This window comes from Besnoitia besnoiti, chromosome XI (genome assembly GCF_002563875.1).
Source record: "Besnoitia besnoiti strain Bb-Ger1 chromosome XI, whole genome shotgun sequence".
In the NCBI taxonomy this organism is placed as follows: domain Eukaryota; phylum Apicomplexa; class Conoidasida; order Eucoccidiorida; family Sarcocystidae; genus Besnoitia; species Besnoitia besnoiti.
Genome location: NC_042366.1, coordinates 726893 through 750499, shown reverse-complemented (window position 1 = coordinate 750499; position 23607 = coordinate 726893). Strand labels below are relative to the sequence as shown.

Below are 23607 nucleotides of genomic sequence, written 5' to 3'. Positions count from 1 at the left end.
CTTCGAAAACTGTGCTGGCGACTCAAAGTCTAAAGAATGCGGCACCCGGGGGAGGCCGTCTCGCGCGCTTTCGAGTTTGCTGTTGTTGCCACAAGGCGCGAGCTACAGCCGGAGAGCTATTCCTGAGAGACTGCAGTGCGGAGAGGCTGCCGGCGGGGGCACTCGCCGCCATATTCCAGATCTCTGAGTCTGTGCAGAGAAACGCGAGGCTTCGCGAACTCAGTTGCTGAGTTATCCGCGCAGAGGCTTTTCCTCAGTAGCCCGACTCGAGCTTACCAAAGAGCTGCCTTCCGTGCGCAGCACAAACTAGAACAACAACCGCGAGCGAACGCAGACGAACAACTGCCACAAGAGAACTCCACAAAGGCAGGACTGCGAGGAGGGCGAGATGCTGGGGAACGCAGCCACGCGAGATGAACCACTGTGAACGACGCTGAGCAGTCAGTGTACAAAATTCGCTTCAAAGGGGAGACAAATCTAGTAGACGCCCAGCTCGAGGCCCAGCTCGTCCTGCATGCAGTCCAAGCCCACGAGGCAACTCTCGCTCACGACGCGATCAGGGTCGTTGCGGTATTTTTGCCTGAAAAAAACGCAAAACCGACAACGCACAGGAAGCCATACACGCGTCCACGAGCCTCGTCCAAACCCCATTGGAGGAAAAGATGGAGGTCACGAGTCTGCTTGAACAGAAACTGCGTGCATGCATGCATGAGTCTACTCTCATCTCTCGCGCCGCACTCAGCGCGCTGTCCGCGGCGTCGGTGGCTGCCGTCTGTACGCGTGCATTCTGGCGAGTTCCCCCAGAGTGTCTCTTTCATTCAGCAGTTGACCAGGGCATTCCCTTCGCTTTCACGCACGCACGTGGAGCCCTGGGTGTTTATACAGCAGGCAGGCACCAAGTGTGCCTCGCTACTCGACTATACATGCATATAAATATATTCGTACTCCGATGTACTTGTGCGGACTGTGCAGCTGTGCTCCTGTAGCGTGACCTCCATTTGCCCTACAGGAGCTATAAGAACAACTAGCTTGGTATGCGGATTGCGGCTGCGTGCCTTCCACGTCAAGTCCATTTCGCTTACAGGAACTCAATGACTGCCTCCTGCACATTTCGCTTCCCGCCCTTCCACTGCACGTCGCTGGCCTCGGGAGAGGCGCCCAGCGAGCCGAGGGCGAGCGCCGCCTCGTGCCTGGCCATGGGGTGTTCGCGGGCGTTTTGAAGGCAGTCCGCGAGCGCCTCGACGGCGACGCACGCCGCGCGTTTGTCCAGCACCTCCCTTTCTTCTGCTTTCGGGAAGAAAAACGGCTCCAGGCTGGGGTCTGGCGGGGCGCAGTCCCTCTGCGCGGCCGCCTCGTTCTCCGCGTCCTCTGCCGCCGCATCTTCGCGCTTTTCTGCAGCGCCGGCAGAGACAGACGACGAGTGCGACAGGCGCAGCTGACCGAGGACAAACGCGATCTCGTGGCGCAGAAGCGCCGAAGACGTGTCGCGCGCCAGCGCAACCGAGAGAACAGCCATCGCCGCTGAGCTGTCCAAGTTCCGCAGCGTAAAAAGAGCGCGGTAGCTGCGCAAGAAGAGAAAAAAGAGACGAAAACTCGCGGAAAACGCGATGCACACACCGAAAGAGGGAAGAGGACGCAAGGCGGGAAGCACATGCGTGGATCATGAAGGAGAAACTGCGTGCGCGTCGTCCGCCTGGTGGGCGCGTCGCCAGCGCAGAAACACACTCACACACGCACCAAAGACGGTTCGTGTATTTAGACAAAATTGTGGCCGATCAAACAGCACGCATGCGGAGGTGCGTAGATCGCCTCCGGGCCTCTATCAAGGAGCAGCAGATAAAGGGCATACAGCGCCAAAACAGAAAAACAGACTGGAGTGGTTACAAGAACCTAAGACGGCGTAAATATGCACACAGAGATGCACGCCTGAACAGAGTGCCTGCGGCCCTGCATATACGTACACATGCAAATATACATATACGCGCATATATATACACACAGATACACATATACGTATACATATATCTATGTAGACGTAGGGATACACAGGCGCCAAGTGCGGGCTTCGGCCGACTTGCGCCGCGACCTGGCCGCTGAGGCTCGCCGGCTCTCACCGGTTCCAGAGTTTTTCCTTTTCGTTCATGAGCTGTGCGGCGAGCCAGGGCAAGTCCTTAGCCGAGCAGTTGGGGTACGGCTCCGAGGGGTCGATGGTGTTGAAGGCGGGGTCGCGGTACAAGCTGTCTTCTTCGCTGCGTTCCCACCAAGCGCCGTCGCCCTCGGCAGCCACCGCCGTCCCCTCGCTCTCGCGCGGAGCCTCGGAGTCTGGCTCAGGGGCCGTTGCGCGCTGCCTCTGACTCTGCATTTTGCGTTTGAGTGCCTCCACAGCCAACTCGCACGTCTCACGCACAGGCAGCGGCGTCGCCGCGTCGTGGAGCGTCTGTTCGAGCTGCAGACGGCACGCACGCGCGAGAGACGCGCGAGAAAGAAACCCGATGAGTCCGAAAGCCTACGTCCTAATTCTACCTGCTTTCGGTGTAGTATCTCGGAAACTATCTGTGCATGCTTCTCGACCTGTCTTCGGTGAAAACCGACGAGAAGAGACGAGGGCGCGCGACCGCTCCAGCGGGAAAGCCAGAAGATAAAAACGAAACGCAAGCTGCAGAGGAAGACGCCAGCACGCGCACCCATGCAAAAACAAATGGAAAGGCACGGCAAACAACGAAACGAAAAAAGCGAACGGCGAAAATGCGCGAACTCACCACTGGAAGAGACGTGCCGCTGCCGATGGCGCTCAGAGCTTCCGCTGCCTGTTGGAAGCAGCACAAGAGACAAACAACTCATACATGCATGAAGAGCGAAAACGCACCCAGCCAAGCGGACGCCTGGATCCGCGCTTGAGAGAAGCGTTGGCATCTAAGCCGTGAACCTCACCACTGTTTGCGCGAGAGCTGGACGCTTGCGCGCCGCGTCACTCGCGTTCGGATAAACACAACAAATGTGGAACAGCGACCGATTCTTGTTTTGTTTTTGAAGAATAGAGACGAGGCTGCTGCGTCTGAAACGGGCCTATGTCTACGCAGCGTCGTCGTGCCCGATGAGGAGCGATACAGAAGGGAGCATTTCTTGCGCGCTGCGTGTGCAGGCGCGTGTATTAGAGGAATACTCGTAGCGCTTCGGGAGAGTTCAGCGGAAGAGCTTCCCTCGGAAAACTGAAAACGGGTCGCGCCTACCTCGTGTCTGACCATCTCGTCTTCGTGTCTGTCTTTGAGCAGCTGTTCTAGCCTCGCACTCGCGTCGCGGCTCCCCAGCTGACCGAGGACGTACGCGGCCTCATGTCTGTGAAAATAGAAAAGATGGAAGAAAGAGAGAGCCTAGAATGCAAAACGATAAACGATAAAAATGCAGAGAGGAGTATATATACATATATATATATATAGGGTTTGATGTTATTTAAAACCATATACCAGTCCACAGGTGTATGTATATGCATACATATCATAGGTGGATGTGCCTGCCAGAAACTAGACGCCGCGCCTTCCTCCAAAGTCGCGAACCAAGAAAACTTTTCGTAGGTAAAACGTGCGTTTCGGTAGAGATTTCTCACCTGAAAAGAACGGATCCCTTTTCGTTTTCGAGAGACGAGATGATCACGTTCACCGCTTTCGGGCCTCCGTGCTTTTTGATGGAAAAGAGATTCGCCATCTTCGTCACGATGCTCGTCTTGGGGTCGCACATCGAGGCCTCGAGCTCCTCTAGAGAAGGCAAGTTGAACGGATTGCCCTCTGAAACGTACTCGCCCACGGCCTCTGCTGGGGCGTTGGCGGCCAGAGGCGCGGCGTCGTTCGAGCTCGCCATCTAGAGAGATTCTGCCGTGAAGAGGTTCAACGTGAAAGAAAACAAATGGGAAAAAAAACCGGGGACAAAATTCCGCGTTCTTGCCTGTGGGAAGGCAGGCCACACTCTCACTCGACCGTGTCTCTTGCAGACCGAACGTCGGTGGCGGACACCAGGTGAAAACGAAGGAAGCAAGACACTGCTGAAAACTCGATCTCCTCCTCCAATTTTTGCTGCGCTCATCGGGGGCCACGTCTGCATCGGAGACATCAGGTTTTTCTCCGTTGTTCGCACCGTTTTGGAATATTCGCAAACCTGCAGCTCGGCTCATTTGCATGTGCGTATTTTCTGTGCATGCACTCACGCAGTCATCGCAAAGAGGCCCATCTTCTGTGGCTTCTGAGCCTCGACTCTTTCTTCACTCTTGTCTGTTGCGAAGAAGGAGGAGACAGCTGCTGAGAGAGGGTTGCACGTCGCTTCTGCTGGAAGTTTTCTTCTGCCCCCGCGAGAATTCTCCCTCTTGAGGCTTTCCTCACTTCTTATCCGGTGTACCTACACCCCAGACGACGAGAATCATGCATCTTTACTGCACTATCGCGGCCGCGAGGACTGTGCTGAGACTTCTCCCGTGAACTAGATGAGCGCTCTTCTCTTTCTTTCTTCCATTTATCAGCCATGAGCGCGCTGTCTCTCGCTGCGTTCGCTCGCGGAGCGAGGAAGGCGCTCGAGCACGCGGCGCCGCCGCGGAACCCCGCCTCGCGTCCTTCTTCAGCGTCCATCCAGTCTTGCGCGTTCTCCTCCGTTTGTCTGCACTCGCGACGCCAAAACTCGTCTTTTGTCTTTTGTTTGGAGTCTCCGTCTCGTCCCTCCTCGCCTATGCCTCCCTCGCGCCGCGCCCCGCGGTCGCTCGCCGATGCCGCTCCTCTGTTTCTAGTTTCTGCTTTCTCTGCTTCGCCCTCTTCCTGCCTCTTTTCTGCTTCGCGGCGCGGGTTCTCGTCTTCTTCGTCTGCGGACGCTGCCTCTTCTTCCCCTTCGCCCTCCAGTCCGTCGGCCTTTCCGCACTACGCGCCGGCGCGCTTCCGGCGGCAGTCCCCGCGTCAACTTCAGCAGCTGGCGAGCAGCCTCTCCGCCCGCGGTTGCTTTGACGTGGTTCTGTGGAGTTCGCTCATTCAGCGCGCGATTGAGATCAACCGCGCGGGCGCCTCGCCCTCCGCGGGCGAGGGCTGCCCCGTCGCACCGTTCCGCCACTTTGAGGCGCTGAACTTTTTGAACTGCGTCGTGGCGATGAACGTGACCGACAAGGAGCTGTTCCTATCTTTCGTACCGTGCTTCCTCCGCTCCATGTCGTCGCTCGAGCCGCGCCACTTGGTGCAGCTCCTCACCGTCTACGAAGAGGCGGAAGTCCGCCCGCGCGGGCTGTATGTCGCCGTCTTCAATCGCGTCTTGAAGCTCGCCCCGTCCTTCTACTCTCACGAGTTCGCCGACTTCCTCTGCTGCCTCGCGCGCCTCAAAATCGCAAATCCGACGTTTCTGTCCTCCTTCGCAAAGCCCCTCGCAGCCAGCCTCCCTGAACTCACCTTCCCAGACGCCTGCAGGTGCGTAGGGGCGCTCCGCAGCCTCGGCGTCGCGGAGGAAAGCCTGTTTGACCTCTTCGACGCGCGCCAGAAAAAGGAAACCGAGCTCCTACCCACACAACTCCTCCTAGACGACTTCCAGAAAGTACGCAGACTGCGCACCTTCCGCCGCGTGCACCATGTCACTCTAGATTTTCAATATATGAGTACATGTATAGTTGTATAAAGGTGTATGTAGGCATGCATAGCTATTTGTAGCGGTCGGACATGCCCGCGAGACGTGGAGAGACACTTGAACATTAGCTTGAGCAATACATAGAAAGGCAGGTTGCTCAGAGGCCGCCACCGGGACGTTTCACGTAGACCTGTCTGTGCAAACGTGGCTGTCCTCCTATGTACGCATATATATACATAAACATATACATCTAATATATATATATATATATATATATATATATATATATATATATATGCGAGTCGGCGTGTACATGCACGTGTTTTTTGTTGGGGGTAGGTTCGCAGTATTTACACTGGGTTTCTGTTTCTTCAGCGTTTGTCTGCCTCTTTTTTTGCTGCGGTTTTCTTTCAGGTGCTTGATCTCGAGTTCAGCTGGCAGCCGTACGAGGATCTCATTCGAGAAGAGTTTGTCAGGGTACGTTTGTCAGCGATGAGTGTCTGTCTCTCTTGTAGATGATTTCACGCGCGCGTGATTGATCAGATTGATTCATTCAGGCAAGCAGTAATTCTGGGAAGACGCTCGTATCCCCGTATCGGTTTAGCTAAAGGACGTATACCAGCTGGACTTCTGATAAGGTCGTCGTTTCTGGTTTAACCCCAGAGGGGCCTATGATTTCTAGAAGTTGTATTACTATATACATTGCATTCTATCCCACTCTGGGGATTCTCGCCGACATGTTTTTCCACAGTCCTTTTTAAATTAGAGGCAGTGCAGAGGAAGGGTAGCGGAGACAGAGGGGAGGGGGGGAGGAGGGGGGGGGGGAAGGTATGTATAAGTGCGCAGCTTAGTCTCGACGGGAGCTTTAAACTCAGGACAACTGCGTAAAAAGTCGAGGTGTGCGTGGGCATGCAATCGTTTTTTGCAGCGGACGGAGGCCATGGTGGACGACAAAGACGTCGACGAGCTTGCAGATCCCTTCGCTTGTTTGAACTTTATGAAGACGCGAGGCCTGGTCTCTGATGTACGTACACCCCCGCATGCACACGCTCGGGTCCCCTGAGAAGAGACAGACGAGCGGACATCTGAAGACACCAATCAGTCTATCGATCTACCAGTCCCGCTATCGTCATGGCTTTCTATCCATCTATCTAAAGAACTACTAGGCGAATGCATATATATGTATCTGAATCGCAGGTAGCAACAGGCATAGAGACTCAGAATACGGCGATGCAGATAAGCCCCATCGCGACAGAAAGGAGAAGGTGTACGTGGCACTGTGAAGTTCCTATCCGTATTTCCATCACCTGTGCTGCTGCCTCGTCTTCTAACGGCCACAGCACTTAGGAAGCTGCCTTTCATTTCGCTGATTTCTTTTTGTCTTGACCGGCTCTGCGCGTTCTGCCCGTTTGGGCTCCATGATGGTGAGGCATCGGACCCCTCTTCTAACTAGCGACGCACGCAGACTCACTCAGTTTTTTTTGTTTGTCTACACTAACTCATGCCCGAGGTCGAGTTGTGGCGTTTGCGCTCCTCTGTCTGTAGGTACGTCTGTGATTTTCTTTTGTTTTCTGTTGTAAAGGAGGCGCGCGAGAGTCCACATGTCTCTGCTCGCCTTTATTCTTTCTTCGACGGCTGTATTTGTGTGACTTCGTGCGCTTGGGCTTCTCTTTTCTTCAAGAACTACAGTCCATTGTTTGTTTCTGAAAAGAGAAAGTGTCGGTTGTTATTCTCCCAAAAGGCCACACGCCTCGTTTTCTATGTGATTTGTTGTATTTGACTCTTGTCTGAATCATGTAAACCGTGTTTCTGCGCCCATCTGCTGGAGGCAATCTTTTCCTTTCCTCCTTCCTCAGAAATTCCTTCTGGCGCTGAGCAAGTGGTGTCGAGCAGCGGTGAACAGACCTGCGACGCGGTAAGATGGCTGCCGGCAATCCTGCCTGTACAAAACAAAAGTCTATCTTGATGAATCACCCTCTTCTCCGCGTTTGGCGTGGAGTTTGTGATAACGAACTCGATTCGTGCGGTGCGAGAGGCGAGACGGATACAGGGCGCTTGTATCTGTTGCGGGCATCTGCATAGTTGGTATGCATCTATTCAAATCGATGAACGCAGATGCTTCAAGAGTATGTGAACCCCGGCGGTGATCCATTGTTGTGCGCGGCTGCGCTACCGCAGGGGATGCGATAGGAGCCCGCATTTTCTTTCATGGGGGATAAAAATCTGCGCGGGCCTTCACATACGTCTATATACCTACATATATACGCTAAACCATATATATATATATGTATATATATGTTCATATATGTCTATATATATATATATATGTACGTGCCCGCCACTCTCTGTGTTGGCTGGCTCCAGATCGTACAAGCGTCCCTTGGCGCATCAGCTGGTGGAGCTGCACGACTTGATGAGGTGAGGATTTTCTCGATTTTTTCTGGATTTTCTGTTTTTTTCCGAATGTTCGAGGTTTTCTGATGTGGCGGACGCCGATTCCCACAGTCTGCAACTCTCCGTAGAGGTTGCGGCTGTTAGTGGTTGAACTTCCTTTCAAACCCCATTCCGGTTTTCTCGTTGCCGGTCATGCTTCCGCGCATCTGTCAGCATCGATATCTACTACATGCAGATATATATATATATACATATATCTTATGTTCTCAGACACAGAAAAGCCTCTTTGTATTTCGTTTTTCTTGCGTGCCTTTTGTCTTCGTCAGGGAAAGGAACATGGAGCAGAACAAGGCGCTCGAGCAAGCTGTGCTGCGCTTCGTCGCGGACGACGGTAAGGCTGCAACTCCCCTGTCTTCTTCTGTTTCGAGTTGACGTCAGTTTCCTGCTCGAAAGCCTCCTTAGTGACGCAGCCCAGGATCGCAAAAACGACAAAAAAGAGCTTGGCCTGGGACTTTTTTTTGAAGGTGGCAATTCAACCTGTGAAACCGCGGCAGCCTCGAATCTGACTGCGGAGGCTGTTTCGGATTTATTTGCATGCGTAGTCAAGCATATGCATATACGCATGTTCATAGGCGCGCATATATATATATATATATATATATACATATATACACATGTAGATATAGATATAGGTATAGATACATTCGTAGACGTATATGGACAGAAAAGAATGAACGCTGCTTCGCGCGACCGGCCTATTCGGCACTTCAGTACGAAACTGCTATGAATGCCACGAGTATGTATGTGTATATATATATATATGTATACATATATACACGCATATGTCCGTGTAACTGTGTTTGTGGTGGGTTCGTCGCTGCGTGGGGCTGGAGGGAAGAGTCTGCTGCATGTCTTCGCGGCGTGTTTCGTGCAGGCGGCTGCAAGCGGCGCGCTCGCGAAGTGAAGCCGCTGCTGTATCAGCGGCACCGGAGATACATTTCATGCCCTGATTTGTTGCCGGATGGCGTAGAGCCCGCGGCGCCTTCGCGGGTGATGGAGGAGGCGCACGCGTCCCCCTTCATGAACCAAGAGACCCTCGTGCGGCCCTGCCAGCCGGAAGACCTCCAGCGGCAGGCGGTGTGCTTCGGCGCCCAGGCGGAAATGGCGTACCGCCGGCTGCAGCGGAATCGCCGCTACCTGCGCTTCATGCAGGAAGGAGACAAGGCCGAGCGCGGCGCGCTCGCGGAGGCCTCCCAGTGAGGCGCGGAGACAGGGTCGGAGGGGCCCAACGCGCGGCCGCGAGGCCTGGGCGAGGCGACCCGCCGCGCGGAGACACTGTTGCGCCCACGCACGTCCTGCGAATCTGCATATGCACGTGTGGGGTGGGGAGTGCATGCGCATGCGTGAGAACGCGCGTTCTGAGGCCCGTCTCGCGGTCGACTTCGCATAGTGCTGGACTGGGAGGTGTTGTGACGCGTTTTTAGCGTTCTCTTCTCGTCGGCAAAGAGGAAATATCGCAGCCTTGGGCGAAGCTACTTCTACTTCTGATGGGTGAGGCTCCCTCCCGCAGACCGCGGGGCGGCTTTCACGAGAGAACACGCACCTCGAAACTCTGGCGAGGCGGGTGTGCCCAAGGCGCGCCCGCGGCGTCGGGGTTCACCGGAGCTCTGCTAAACCCACGTGACGCTGAACGCTCAATTTTTTTACCGTCTCCTGGGCCGCTCTGTCTGCCTCGATTTTCCGATCTGCTTCAGCTAAGGCTGGAAGGCAGCGAAAACAAGGGATTGCTCAAACACTTCCCCATTCTGTCGGCGAAGAGACGCAACGCCCTTTTCAGAGAGCGTGTCTGCCAAAAAATGGCCCAGTTTCCGCTTCATCGTATGAGTATTACTCTCCACATTATCCGAGAAAATCAGTGTGAAACAAAAGGGTCCTACGCCGCTTGGCGTCTCACGCAAAGCGCATCTCCAGCTTACACACGCACGTACGCACACACACTGGTGCACGCATGCATATATATATTTATATAGTACGTACATATATATGCTAATATATATGTGCATATATGCAGTTGATCTCAAGGCGAGATCTTGAGACGACGCGAGAGCTGCGAGGCGTTCCATGCAAGTGGCGTCGAGAGGCAAAATTGCCTGCACCTATATATACATATGTATTGATATATATGTGTTGTAGGAAAAGGCGAATATAGTTAGACTCATAGAAGCCTGCATACATACAGACCTGCCGGCCCGCGTGACAGCCCTCCCTTCCCCCCCCCACCCCCCATCGCGCTGGCCTCGTCATGTGCCTCGACGCGCGCTAGAGACAAAAAGTGCAGCTCTTCCTCCTCTCTGCACTCGAATGAAGATGTATTCCTGTATCACCCGGTACAGATCTGTCTATACAAACTCACGTACCTATATATGTATTTATGTAAATATGTATATGGTAAGAGAAGTAGACAGTGTGTTTCAGCAGGTAGTCCCTGTACTAAGGATTTCCTGCTTGAGCTTTGCCAGTTTTTTTTTTTCTGCGTTGAGCAATTCGAGGTTCTCCACTTGCAGCGCTGCGTTGTAGAGACTGTCTCCGCAGACGGCTTCTCGCAGCGGATCCATGCGCTCAACCTCTGCATGCAGCAAACGATTTAGCGAACAGCACGTCGCGTGATATCTCTGCACGTACTCGACGTTCTTCGCAAAGAATCTCGCCTCCGACGACGCATGCATCTGGGCCTCCCTCGCCTCAGCGTCCATCGCGGGCGCCTGGTCGCCGTGGAGAGCTTCCGCAGGAGCCGCAGCTGGCGGGGCGGGCGCCGCAGTCGCAGAGGATCTAGGCTCCCGCGGGCTTTCTCTCGTCGGAGGGAGGAGATCGGTGCTCATGTCCTTTAGCTGCTGCTCAACAGTTTCTAGCAAAACCGAGACATGCGCGCCTGCTTCGTTCAAAAAAAGCAGAGTCTCGTCGCGGCGCGCGCGAGGCGAGCCGCTAGGAAGCGGCGCCGGGGTCTCCATGGCGAAGGAGGATAAAACCAGAATGATTTTCTAGCGCGAGGCGCAGGCTGGCGCAGCAAAAGCGCGGCGCCACGAGGCCGGGAATGACCTGGAAAAAACAGAGGGGAAGAGTGAAGACGCAGGGCGAAGGCGACAGGACAGGCAGACAAGAGAGAGAAGAAGAAGTCGCGAGAAAACGAGACAGAAAAGACGACGAAGAAAACTGCAACAAAGAGCAAGGCGGAAGGCAACAGGGACGAAGAAACGAAACAAAGCGCAGAGGATGAGCTTGATAACATGAGTCAAGAGTAAGATGAGGGGAGATTAACAAAGTTGGCAAAGTTGTTAAGCGAAAAGGTGAGAGCGGAGATCTTCAGAAGCAGAGCGACGAAGCTCCTCCCCCCGACACAAAGTCGCGGCACACAGTCTGAGAAGCGCGCCAACGGGAGGAGATCGAAGAGGCGTGCCCGTCGAACCAGAAACCGCCAAAAAGGCAGTTTCATGCAAGGCCTTGTAAGGGAGGTTTCGAAAAAGGCCTGTGCGTGGAGGAAAACGGTTCTTGCGCTTCGAAACTCGTAACAACACAGAACGAATAAGCTGGTGTTCTGGGAGCGCGCGGCCTTCGCTGCGGACGGAGTGCAGCGGAGAGCAACACCCAGCGAGTGCAGAAGACGCATATCCGAAAAAGATGAAGAAAAGAGAGAGTTTCATCTGTTTTCGACCCAAGAAAAAAGTGGACACAACTTTTGCACGGAAACGGAGAGCTGAGTTTCCATTCAGAGCGCGCATGCAAAGGGGTCGCGCCGCATGCAGCTGCAGTGTCTGTCGGGACTCAAGCTCTCTTAAAAGGCTGTCTCGCGACAAAAACTATAGCCCAGGAGAAAACACAAGAGAGCTCAGGAATCTCACTACGCAATCAGGCATCTCTGGACTGCCTTCGAGAGGCGATTTAGGGGTTGCGTCACGGGCTTCTTGCGAGAGAAGAGTCTAGTATCGGCAGAGTAAAGTGTTCGCTGGCTGACACAGCTTCTCGACACCCAGGAGATCCACTAAGAATGAAATTTCCACAATACCAGTAGTAAATTTGTTAAAGAGTGTTTGACAGTTGGCTCTACGACGTTGGTCCCAGGATACCCGTCTATCTGCAGCACACAGAGTGGTACTCCTACTACTAGTACTAATATACTCATATACCTATATATATATATATATATATAATTCTCATACATATAGGTGTATATATATAAATATATGATTCATATATCTGTATGAAATTGATGGAAATGCTCTTAATAGAGCGCCTAACTTCAAAAGTTCGTGGATCGCCTGATTCTGGAATTCAGGGAGCATGACTTGAGCAGAAGAGGCTCTGTGACTAGCTAAAACTCCTCAGACGAGTTGCGTATCTCTGCGAGAAGAGGCTTCTGCACAGGAAATCGAACCTGAGAGTCGAGCTCCCAAGCCCACGGCGAACCAGCTCCTGAAGTCAATTTCCCTTCCGGGCTGGGGGAGTGCATCCTGTGCGCGGCTTCGATCCGGATAATCCTGGCTGCCGTTCAGTTTACTTGGCTGTGAATACCACACACTCGTTTCTTTCGTCACCTATGCAGAAGGGGAGGCGAGTCGCCTTTCAAGGCGCGTACGCGGCTTCAGCTGTGCGGTCAACTCCCGGCGCCACTTTCGTCAGCACTGCAAGTAGACTGGCAGGGACTCTCTGCGCGCCTTGTGATATGCGAGAGGACTTGCTAAAGGCCATCATGTGCGATGTGCCTCCTTGCTCGACTCCGCCCGCTCGCCAGTGACTGCCACACTTTCAGCTGCCCTTTCGCTCAGACTGAGACAGCATCGCAGGCCCTGAGGCCGGTCTCTCGCGCGGAGCGCTGCGAGCGGCTAGCCGAACACTATTTTTCAAATACGGAAATTGTCAAAGGTTCAGTTTGACGCAGAGAGGGTACCGAAGAGGGAGGACGAAGGAACACTCAGGGGACTCATTGATTTTCCTTCGTTCGGCGCGCAGTCCATGTCAAGAGGCACATGCCCAGGAGGCGCGCGCTGCAGATATCACACAGAGAGAAGGAAACAAAAATATTAGGAGAAACGTGTCCGTGAGCGGCGCGGCTGACGCACGAGGCGAAAAACAGTGCGTCTCTTCAAACGACGAGAGCGTGAAGGCTGTCAATACGCCTTGGGTTGGGTTTCTGTGCCGCGCCATGCCCGCGACGTTATGCGCTAAATCTAAACATCTGTATGCGATTAACGTTATGGGAATACACACGATTTCAGGTCTATCCTAACGAGCATGGCTGGCTGTTCGTATGCTGAGAGCCCCGATGTGAGCGTAAGGGGTCACAGACGGAGACGCGCCTTCAGAATGCATGGCTTTCTGCGCTCATATCCAGACAAACATATATATAATTATATATCGATTTGCAGAATGCGTGTAGACGGATACATGCATGCATTGATTCCTGTGAGTTCGTGCGATGGCGCCTACCCAATTCCAAGAACGAAGAGCATGGCGATGTAGAGCCAGAAGTAGTCGTAGTCGAAGCCAAAGGTGTCTTTTAGGAACTGCAAAGCAACGGGCCTCGCACACAAACAGACAACACTGAAGGTCCAGACGGCTGAGAAAGGGCACTCGCGTCGACGCGCGGACCGCCTCACCTGGCAGCGCCTCTGGACAAACTCGCCACACTTCGTCGCCCTCCGCAAAACTGACGTGTCCCCCCTCCAGAAGTGCACCTCAAAGGCGCTGCGGCCTTCGGCGTTGCGCGAAAAAAATCCTAGGCCGACGAGAGACTCACGTCTAGGCCGTCGATGGGGGGTGCAGTCGCGGAAGTCACCGTCGCGCCGATGAAAATGCTCTCTGTGAAGCAACTCAGCCCGTACTTGAACGGCGACAGGTACTGCAAAGCCACACATGCGAACGACATCCGCGGCAAACTGCATGCACTGCCTGCCGGCGCCCGCCGCGGCACACAGTCTCCGCGGCCCGCTGCAGGCAGAGGACCGGAAGGGTGGCGCGCAGAGAAAACCGACCGTCGCGTGTGTGTGCGTCAGACACGCCAGTGCGCGGCGAGAGGTTTGTTTTGATGCGGCGTGTGCAGCCTCTCGAAAGCCTTCGCTCGCGTGTCGCCTTCACACAACTCCGCACGCGCGTGTGAAGCAGGCGGCGGGTCGCGGCGGCTCGCGGCGTCTCGCCGTAGACCGCAGAGCCCTAAACCCTGGACGGAGGGCACCGACGTGCGCGACGAGTCGGAGGAACTCACCACTAGCCACACCCAGAAGCTGTTCAGTTTGTCGAGCTTAACCATGAATCCGGAGAAGAGCGAGAGAATCATCTGGAGGATTTGAACGACAACGGTGGAAACTACCGGCTGCGAAGGTTCGCACAGAGAAGACAGACGTAGAAAGAGTGCGTCGAGCGTGCTAGAGCGAGGTCCAAGCAGCGCTGTCTCTGCAATGAGGCACGCTCTGAACCCTCAAACATGCCCACGAGTCGGCACGCATGCCTGCAGCTTCAGCTACCGTGTGCGCGCAGAAGCAGCAAACAAAGAAAGCGCGAGACAGTGAGAGGCCTTCTGATCGCATAACGGCGAAACGTGCGCCGCCACGCGTCCTCTCGTATGAGCTCGGGGAGGGTTCAGCGCCGTCCTTAGTTTACTCGAATCAACCTAGACCCTAAACTGGCTGCACAGAGAACGCGAGCTCACGTTGGTAACCACAGAGACGACGACGAAGGAGTACGATGCCACTGCCTGAACCGTGAGCAACAGCACCGCCAGCGACGCAAAGTACTTGCCGACGGAGTCGCCGCCGATGCAGACGATCCAGTAGAAAATCCTGAGCAAACGCGGACAAACACCCAGAAGCCGAGCCAAAAGCTCTCGAAGTTCGCCAGGGCAATTCACCGCCACCCTCGCTCGCTGCAGGCTAAGCTCTGCTGCGGCTCTCCGCACCGCCTCTCCAACGGCGACGGGGCTGCGCTGCAGAGTCGACGCAGTGCGCTCGCTTCGCGTATTCCACAAAAACCCGCGATGGCGCCTGCGCTACCGGCACTAAACGCGGACTTATAACACACGAAGGGGATTAAGGAGCCAAGGCTCGCGAGAATTTCAGCTAGAGACCTCGCAGCGAAGGTAAAAAAGATCTGCGACCTCGGGTGCTCGCGGCTCGTTAGAGCCCTGCCTCAGCACCATGCGGAAGGCCTCAAAAGTGGGGACACGAAATTGACAGAGACACGATGTACAGAGCGAACCGCCGGGCTCTTCGGTATCCGAGCGACAAGCGCGATGCATGCAAAAGGAAAGGCATGCGTGTCACAGGCCGGTCTTCCAGCGCTTTGTATGTCCAATTCGCAAAACAATTACACGAAAAAGTTTTTCCAGGGCACAGTTTTTCCCCGTCTCTGACGACGGGCGGTGGGCGAGTTCCGTCCGAAGCCGCAGAGGCAGACTTCGATGCCATGCCTAGCTCTCCGCTGCATTTAGGCCGCCGCGTCGCATGCGGCTGCAGACTTACAAGTGGTACACGAAGGGGAAAATCATCCAGAGAATCGAGTCTGCGGTCACGCGCCCGAGGAAGTACAGCGGCATTCGCACGACGCCTGCAGATACATCGCCCGAAAAAACACACGCGCAGCGAGGATCCTCTCCACCCTCCCCCCCCGCGACAGCCGCACACATGCCCCTATCTCCTCAGTCCACGGTCCGTGTTGAGGAAGCGAGTTGTGTATTCAAAAACACTCCCAGCGCATTCGAAGCAGCTCGCCCGAAGCTGTCGCGGCGCCTGTCTCGAGGAACGACAACGCGTGCGACGACGACGACGAGGCGCTCGCAAGCTGCTGGTCTGACAGGCGTGTCCGCCGCGTGTCGTGACTCCGATTGCGTATACCGCCACTCGCAAGCCCCGTGTTTGAGGGCGCGTGTGACATTTTTCGTCGTTTTGCGCCTACCTGTCTCGTATTCTCTCTGGATGATGGGTCGCTCCTTGTTAAAGGCCATGGAGACGCCGAAGAGAGCCGCAGACGACTGCGAAGAAGGACAGAACGCACAGGGCTGCGTCGCGAGAGGAACAAACGACTTCCCCACCCGCATACGCTTGCGCCGCCCATAAGTTAACCGCCACTGCGGACAGTGCCGGTTGCTACAGCGCGCCTCTCTGCTCTGTGCGGGCGTTTCGCCCTGCGCCTTTCAGAAGCAGCTGCCGACGCCCTACCCTCTCCTCCACGCTCGAGGACGCCATACGCACAGACGAATGCATCACGGACTGTTGACGCGCGTGCGGCGGCAGCTCAAGAGATTTTTCGTTTCCGTGCACGCGAAAGCCATGTCGCCGGTCTGAGATAGTACGCCAAAGGCAGATCGAATTAAAAGGTATACAATTCTGGATATCCGGCGAACCAGAATATAAGTCGATAAGCTGCCTGTCCATATTTGAGCATGTGGTCTGCAGTACTCTTAGGCAGTGTATTACTATGAGTTTCCACCCATATGAGAACCCTACGTTTCAACGTGATGCCAAGTATACCAGATTTCCCTGATTATCTCTGTTACATTAATACACGGCGGTCAGGTGAACTGCGGAGGCGAGGTTAGGAACTGCATCCCGAATCGAGGCGCACGTCCGCTCCTGGACGTGCGAGGAAGCGGGGGAGAGCGAGAATAGAAACGGCCGGACCCTACCTGCCCCATGAGGACGTAGAAGGACGAAGAGACTTTGTTCCACGCGTCGGCTCCATCCCACGATAAGCTGCACACGCGTGCAGACACGCACATCGCAGCCTTTGGCGCCACGCAGAGTCGCGGAGAAACGTACGCCTTGTGCTGAGTTTCAGCACGCGAGAAGAGTCCTCAGCTTTCACAAAGCACGCAGTACACCGAATTAATCCACATGTGTATGCCTATATACACACTGGTTTGTATACAAGTGAGAATGAATATGGAGACAAACGTGAGGGGACTGTCCTTCATAATGGCACACTCAGTGGAGCAGGCGGGTCGCGTTCACGCGGACCGTCCGGGAAGTCGAGAGAACCTCGGAGTTTGCATGCGCGGCGGTAGGTGTAGGTCGAGAGAGGAGAGATGCGCCTGGAAAGAAGGCCTTCCACAAAATCAACATGTGCGTCATCACACACGCGCACATAAACATATATAGAAATATACAAAAAATGTGTGCGTATGAATAAAGGCTCCTGCGCATGTAGGTTGTACCGGAAGTAGAGGAAGGCGGGGATGAGAGCGGAGATGAGGGTTGTGACGAGTTTGACGTAAGTGGAGAGCGGGTCGCGGCTCGTCAGGACGATGCTTCGCTTGAATTGGAGCCACGCTTCTCGAAAAATTCCGACGCGATCTTTCTGCATCGCATGAAGCATCGCCTCCGAAGGCGTCCCCCCTTTAAGCATGGACTGCGCTCGCGAACTGAGTTGCCTCGTCAACTCAGAGGCGCTCACGGCGTTAGCCTGGCTGCCGTAGCGCCGAAGCGACTCAAAAGTCGCCGTTCGTCTCCGCGGACTGCTCAGGCCGCTCAGCTTCACTTCCCTGCAACGCGAAGAAGCACGCCAAACACGCGCGAGCCGGCGGATACGTACAAAAATTCACATATAAATCTATGTATATGTATGTATATCCAAGTATATGTAAACGTGTAAGCTCACATGCATAACGGGGGGCGTAGATACCGAGAAAAGAGGAGCCCGGCGGCGGCGATGGCGGCAGCCACTGAACGCGCAGACGTGAAAACTCGAGAGCGGGCAACAAAGCACGCGGCCGCCGTGCCAGTCTACGGAGAATTCTCGAGCTGAAGCGCCCGCACACGCTACGACCTAAACTGCGGAAGTCTGCAGAAGCCGCAGACGGGAGAAAAGACACGAAAGAGCCGCGCTCCCAAAAAGGAAAGCAGAGAGACAGAGGAAATTGCGCAGAGAGACGTGCAGACCCGCAGAGAGTACTGAAAGCAGAAATCGTTTTCCCCGCCAGAGGACTTACAGGGCAAGCTGATCAGACGGCTTTCTAGGCGGCGCGGAAAGCTCCGCGCCGCCTTCCTGGTCAATCTGAGTACTCGACTCGCCTCCGCCCTCCAGCGCATGCGGCGCCCGCTGACGAAGTCAAAACACTCGCGCGCGCATGCGAAGCTTGTGATACGCCCCGCAAAGTGACAGGCGCACAGAAAGCTCCACGGACGTGTCAGGCAGGCAGACGGCGATATGCGACCGCGGCGGTGGAACGAGCTTGTGGAGACAAGCAGAGGAGCCAAGGCGCGTCAGACCGACAGAGGACAACGCTGAGGAAGGACGGATGAGACAGAGGTACGAGGGGGTTGGCAGGCCCGCAGACAGGAGAAGGCGAGCAAACGAAGTCTGAAGAGTTCGATCTGGCTGCAGAGAAGCTCAGTGGGAGCAGTATGTGCGCACAGAAGAGTCACAGACATTGTAGCTGGAGAGGTACGGTTCTGCGGGAACCGGCGCATGCATTCCCTATCCACGAAAGGCTAGAAGAGCGTCGTGGAGGCCTCGTTTATTCGGATAAACAAGCCTAGCTCTCGCATGGGCGCGTACGACTCCAAGCTGATTCTCCCGCAGGGTCACATCTTCAGTATCTCGTGCTTTCTGCTCCATTTCCCGTGCTTCGCATGCTCAACGGATATGAACTGGAGACGTTTACAGCAGGCGCGAGGCGCCGTGAGACTTACGTCGTGCAGCTCCAGAGACGAGAAGAGACGCTGAAGGTGTAGCTGATCGGATGATGCCGCGACTCTGCCTCCGTGTGTCTCCTGAGAGAGAAAACGAAACACGCAAGCAGCACCCGGGATACACCAGACGCGCGCGCGCACTCAGGTATGCCTCCTCCACAGTATTTCAGCGCTCAGGTATGCGACTTTGCAGGCGCCACGCGGAATCAAGCCAAACGCGTAAATCTCCCACGAAGATGGGATGCAGTGCCTCGATAGAGGGAAAATGTGAGGCAACGCGTCGTGTCGATGCCGCTCCAGTCTGGCGAGTGGCTCCACCTGAGGACTCGCTTATCGCCACTGTGAAGATAAGGCGGAAAACACCTGCAGCCCCAAGGCACGCGCATGCAGTTTCTGCTCATCCCCTGACCGACCCCCCCCCGAGTGGCGTTCTCTTCGAGTACATTCCTCCCTATGCTGCATCTTCACAGAGGCGAACGCAACGGCTCTGCAGCACATGCGTTTGCAAGTCTACCGTCATATATACATACATATAGGATTCACGAAGACCTGTAACTGGCTACAGACTCACATAACATAAATACATATATGGTGTGTGTATGAGTGGGGGGGGGGCGAAGTGGCGGCGCTTTCTTCCTACCCAGTGTTCGAGGAAGACGGCGCCCTGAAGTCTCCAGCGGTCCGCCCATTCTTTGGTTCTCTGGAGCGCGGCTTCGCGGTTTTCGTCCGCCACCGCGCAGATTTTCATAAGGAACTCCGCGGGGTTCATATCAGCCTCGCAGATCTGTCCCAGGTGCGCAAACCAGGCGATGCAGGCTTCGCGGTCTCCGCAGTAGAGCATATGACCCTCTGACATCAAAACGACCTGCGAGGCAGCACAGCAGACTCGTGATCTGACGGCTGCTGCACGTCTGCTTAGTTATTCTATGGTTCTTATTAGCGGAAGCCTCACCGGTACGTGTCAGCCCTGAACCCTCGATTGAATGCCTGGCCGCTCAGGCGCTGCCCAGCGTCGGTCCACGACGACTGCGCATCTCCACCTCTGTCTCTCAGTGGCCTCCGCCGCTTCCCAGACCGTCATCCTAGACTCCCTTTCGTACGCGACTGTGGGTTTTTCGCGCTTCCACGAGCTTCGGATAAGGTCGACGGGAGGTTAGACCTCCGCGGCGCCTCTGTGTGGCAAGCTTGCAGTTTCGCTCAACTTTGACTTATCAAACCGGTCTGGGGTCATGCACGTACTATGTATGCTACGAGTAGCGTGGACTGTCAACCAAAACTTCGCAGTCTTGACGGTTTGTTCTCCGCGCCTCACCTTGTTGAACTGCGCAAAGACACTCGAGCTCGGTTGGTGAATCGTGCAGACGACGGTGCGGCCGGCCGAGGCGAGTTCTTTGAAGAGCTTCACAACTTGCATCGCCATGTAGGAATCGAGTCCGCTTGTCGGCTCGTCTGCGAAAATCACGCAGGGCTGCGTGAGCAACTCGGTCGCGACGGCGAGGCGCCGCTGCTCGCCGCCGGAGACGCCGCTGCACACACGAAAAAGGAACGGGGCTTCCATTACAAGCGCGAGGCGAGGCCCGTGCAACCGCCCAGGCAGTCGAGGGAACTTGGCATGCGCGACCCGTTCCTAGCCGCGCTGAAACTTGCGAGAGCCAGGCAAGCGCGCGACGAGCTGCGGTATGCGCACGCGGAGGCAACGAAGAAAGATAGGCGTGTCTGCCTCCTTGTCTACGCTAGAAAGCCTGCAGGTCCTCGCACGGCGATCGCCCGGCGAACGAATCTCGCGCTCCACACGCAAGCCCCCAGCAGAAAGACAGCTGCGCTGGAACTCCAGAGGCCAGCGCCAGAGCACGCAGAGTCGTATGACTCACGGGGCGAAGAGGAACTCACATCATCTGATTCTGCGAGGTGTTGCCGATTCGCGAATGCGCGACTTTCGCCAACCCCACTTTTTGAATCATCGCCGCGATAGTCGCGTCACGCTCGCGGCGCGACACTGACGGAGGCAGACGCAGCGCGGCCTGATAACAAAAACATCCCCGAGGCAAGAAGCGAACGCAATTCAGTTGAACCCGCTCGCCTGCTGACAAACTGTCTGCAGAGGCGAACTTCAAAGGTCTGCAAGCCTCCATCCAACGGGAGTGTGCACAGCCGTACTGCATGTAGAATACGTAACAGACAGACACACGGAAACGTCTCAGTGATGGTGAGCAGAAGGACAGGCAAAAGAGATGAATATCTACACGTGTGCGTTGGGGTGCAAGCGTAAAAAAGGCAGCTAGCGTGGGGGGGGGCGGGGGGGGGGGGGGGGGGGGACGAACTTGGTACTGCAGATGCTCTTGGACAGTCAGCGCGCCGAAGAACATGACTTCCTGCTGCACGAAGCAGCTGATGGTCTTCGAGACTTCTGGCGCGAGCTGGTGTCCGTTGAACTTGACGACGCCTCCGACGTTCCGTGTCACTCGACCCGACAGCACGTTCAAAAGAGTCGTCTTCCCTGCGCCGCTGCTCCCCATCAGCGCCACTGCAGACGCGGAGGAGAGACAGGAACGCGCGCCGACAAAAGGGGATGGGGGGGGAGGCGGGGGCTCTGAGGCACGCAGTGCGCGAATGAGATAAAACGAACTCGGTACGCACAAATGGAGTCATGTGACCGCGTCACCACCGCACGGCGGGCGGCCCGCGTTGGAGCCACCGAACGCGCTCCGTAAGCATGAAAGGACCGCGAGACAAGGCAGACGTGATCACAGGTGTTTCACGGCAACCGCTTGCTTTGGAAGAAATAAATGCGTGGAGAAACGAAGGTACTGTGCGGGAGAACGTCGTGCAGCCGCTGGATCGTCGGAACTCCAAGGAGAGAAAAGGCGACGGTCTTAACTCACCGCAGTCTCCAGGCATGAAGCATCCGTGGATGCCCTCCATCGACAGAATGCGCCGCTTGGTTGGCAGCGCCACTGGGCGTTGCAAAAGCTGCTTCAGGCTCCGCTTCAAGGGCCCGTCGCCAGGGCTCACGATGTCCACTGAAACGAGAGGAAACATAGACAACGGCCGAACGAATCGTGGCGGCAGGTGGAGGAACCTACATCGAAGTCCTCCAAAGGCAAAGCCGCAGACTCAGGCAACCAACGGCGGGCTGCACGCCTCCATTTACGCCGGTAGACTGCCCTCAGGGAAAATGGGAGAGCAAAGGATCCCACGCCACGCGCGGCACACGCTGACACGTCCTGCCGCACATCAGAACATCGTCGCATGTCAGTACCTGCGTATGCGGAAGCCACGCCCCGTGTACCTCTAGCCGCAGGCATATCTATGCATCTAGCCCCGAGAAGCACAGGCCCCTGACCATATATATATATATATATATATATATATATATATATATATATATATATATATTGTATGTATGTAGGGAACGGTACGCGCGCGGCGTCAAGCCTGCACATCTGCACACATAGGGGCAAGCGCCGGCGCGCGCGTCCAGCGCATCGGCGCTGCGGCGTAGCCTACTTGTGAGGTCTTGGAAGCTGAGCGTGACGGGGGGGAGGCCGTCGTAGCGGTCTTCCGCGCCGTCGCCAGCCCAACGCGGCATGAGCAGCCTGCCGTCTTTTCCGCCGCTTCTCGAGAGGCTGAGGCCATCTTCGCAGGAGGCGGCGCACCGAAGTCCCTCTTCGAGGAGGCGCGCGTGCTCCCCACCGCGGCGCTCTTCACTGTCAGAGGGCCTTCCGTGGGTGTGCATGTCGTCCGCATGCGAGAGACGATCTGACAGCGAGCGCGAAGTCGCGAAACGGTTGCCGCCCACCCCAACCGCCTGGGGACACACGCGCGGCGAGTCCTGCCTCGACGGGCTCCGCGACGGCGCGGGCATGCTGACTCCCGCTCTCTCCAAGCGCTGCGAGAAGACCGCGACGGGCGCCCCCGGCAAAAGGGGGAGGGGGAGCGCCTGGGAGAGAAACAGCGAACGAGGCGCGCGGGAAAGGTGCACAAAAAAGACGTCCACAAGGATCGGGAGCGCGGTTGCAAGTCAACGGGAGTCTGAAAAAGGAAACGTGGCGACGGAGCCGAAAAAGAATGCCTGAGCCGAAGTTGGCGTGGCGCGGCTCGAGGGATGGGGCTGTGCTGCCAACCGAATACCCGCAGGCAGATGCTGCACCCGAGTCTTTTCTTCCCCGGTGTTTGCTCAAAAGAGGTCGTCACACGCTCGCGTTCCCTACGGAGCGGAGAACGAAGCGGTTGGATCTGCGCGACGGCGAAAAAACGAAACAACGAGACGCCGAAAGAGGCTGGCTCACCGGAGGGTGATGCGGAGACCGGACGACGGAGAGCGACCTTGTCAAGAGGCGAGTTCAGTGAACCAGGTGCGGAGGGTGTGTCTCGGCGGCGGCGCTGTGGACGGGGAGTAACCAGACAGTGGGAGCTCGAGTGGCGGCGCAGGAGGACAGGAGCCGGGCAGATGGTGGCGCACAGGGTCTCTGCGAGGAGTGTGAACTATAAAACGCTAGCGTGCATGCGGGTCACCGGAGCGACATTCTTGTCGTGACCGCGACATCGCCCCTGCCGTGTCTTGGGCAACAGAACAAGACTGGGCGCAGTCTTTGAGGGGGGCGAGCATGATAAAACGCATCACATCACTTCAGTTTTGAAGCGCAGCTGCGGATGTCTTGCGGGTTTTTTGGCGCGGAGAGCCGCGACAGACCTTTGACTGAAAAAAAGTCGATTGTCCGGGCCAGTAGTCACGATGGCCGCGTACCCGGCCTCATTTTTCTCGCGGCCCCCGCCCGCAGGACGTTGGTGCGAGGGTGGAAACAGGCAACGGCGAAATCCCGCACAGCCTTGTCGAACGAAATGAGAATCTCAAAGGAGTTCTTTCGCCGGGTTGGCTAGCTGGCGGCAGAGACACCGACGTCTCCTCAGCGCCACGCACAGCGCTGGGCGTGTGTACTTGCCAATAAAAAAA

At 55.9% G+C, this 23607-nt stretch overlaps 4 protein-coding genes across 4 annotated transcripts; 1 reads left to right on the top strand and 3 right to left on the bottom strand.

Moving 5' to 3' along the window:
* Positions 1-477: 477 nt before the first annotated feature.
* Positions 478-3855, bottom strand: BESB_019880 (HEAT repeat-containing protein; the record flags this gene model as incomplete). Its single annotated transcript, XM_029360697.1, has 6 exons — positions 478-580; positions 1083-1562; positions 2115-2446; positions 2760-2807; positions 3231-3336; positions 3605-3855. The coding sequence occupies 6 exons, from the start codon at positions 3853-3855 to the stop codon at positions 478-480; spliced, it is 1320 nt and encodes a 439-aa protein (XP_029216056.1).
* A 654-nt stretch (positions 3856-4509) lies between these two features.
* BESB_019870 (uncharacterized protein) lies at positions 4510-9237 on the top strand (the record flags this gene model as incomplete). Its single annotated transcript, XM_029360696.1, has 7 exons — positions 4510-5553; positions 5998-6060; positions 6512-6607; positions 7440-7498; positions 7948-8001; positions 8304-8368; positions 8912-9237. 7 exons carry the CDS (start codon positions 4510-4512, stop codon positions 9235-9237), a joined length of 1707 nt encoding a protein of 568 aa, XP_029216055.1.
* Positions 9238-10448: 1211 nt separating this feature from the next.
* BESB_019860 (uncharacterized protein) lies at positions 10449-10985 on the bottom strand (the record flags this gene model as incomplete). The annotated part of the gene is made up of 1 exon (XM_029360695.1): positions 10449-10985. The coding sequence occupies one exon, from the start codon at positions 10983-10985 to the stop codon at positions 10449-10451; it is 537 nt and encodes a 178-aa protein (XP_029216054.1).
* Positions 10986-12952: 1967 nt separating this feature from the next.
* On the bottom strand, positions 12953-22518 carry BESB_019850 (ATP-binding cassette G family transporter ABCG89; the record flags this gene model as incomplete). The annotated part of the gene is made up of 17 exons (XM_029360694.1): positions 12953-13016; positions 13459-13535; positions 13769-13870; positions 14234-14341; positions 14678-14807; positions 15486-15570; positions 15919-15994; positions 16649-16715; positions 17177-17503; positions 17951-18060; positions 18654-18734; positions 19294-19518; positions 19966-20179; positions 20544-20674; positions 20975-21177; positions 21536-21673; positions 22161-22518. The coding sequence occupies 17 exons, from the start codon at positions 22516-22518 to the stop codon at positions 12953-12955; spliced, it is 2496 nt and encodes an 831-aa protein (XP_029216053.1).
* Between the last annotated feature and the right edge of the window lie 1089 nt (positions 22519-23607).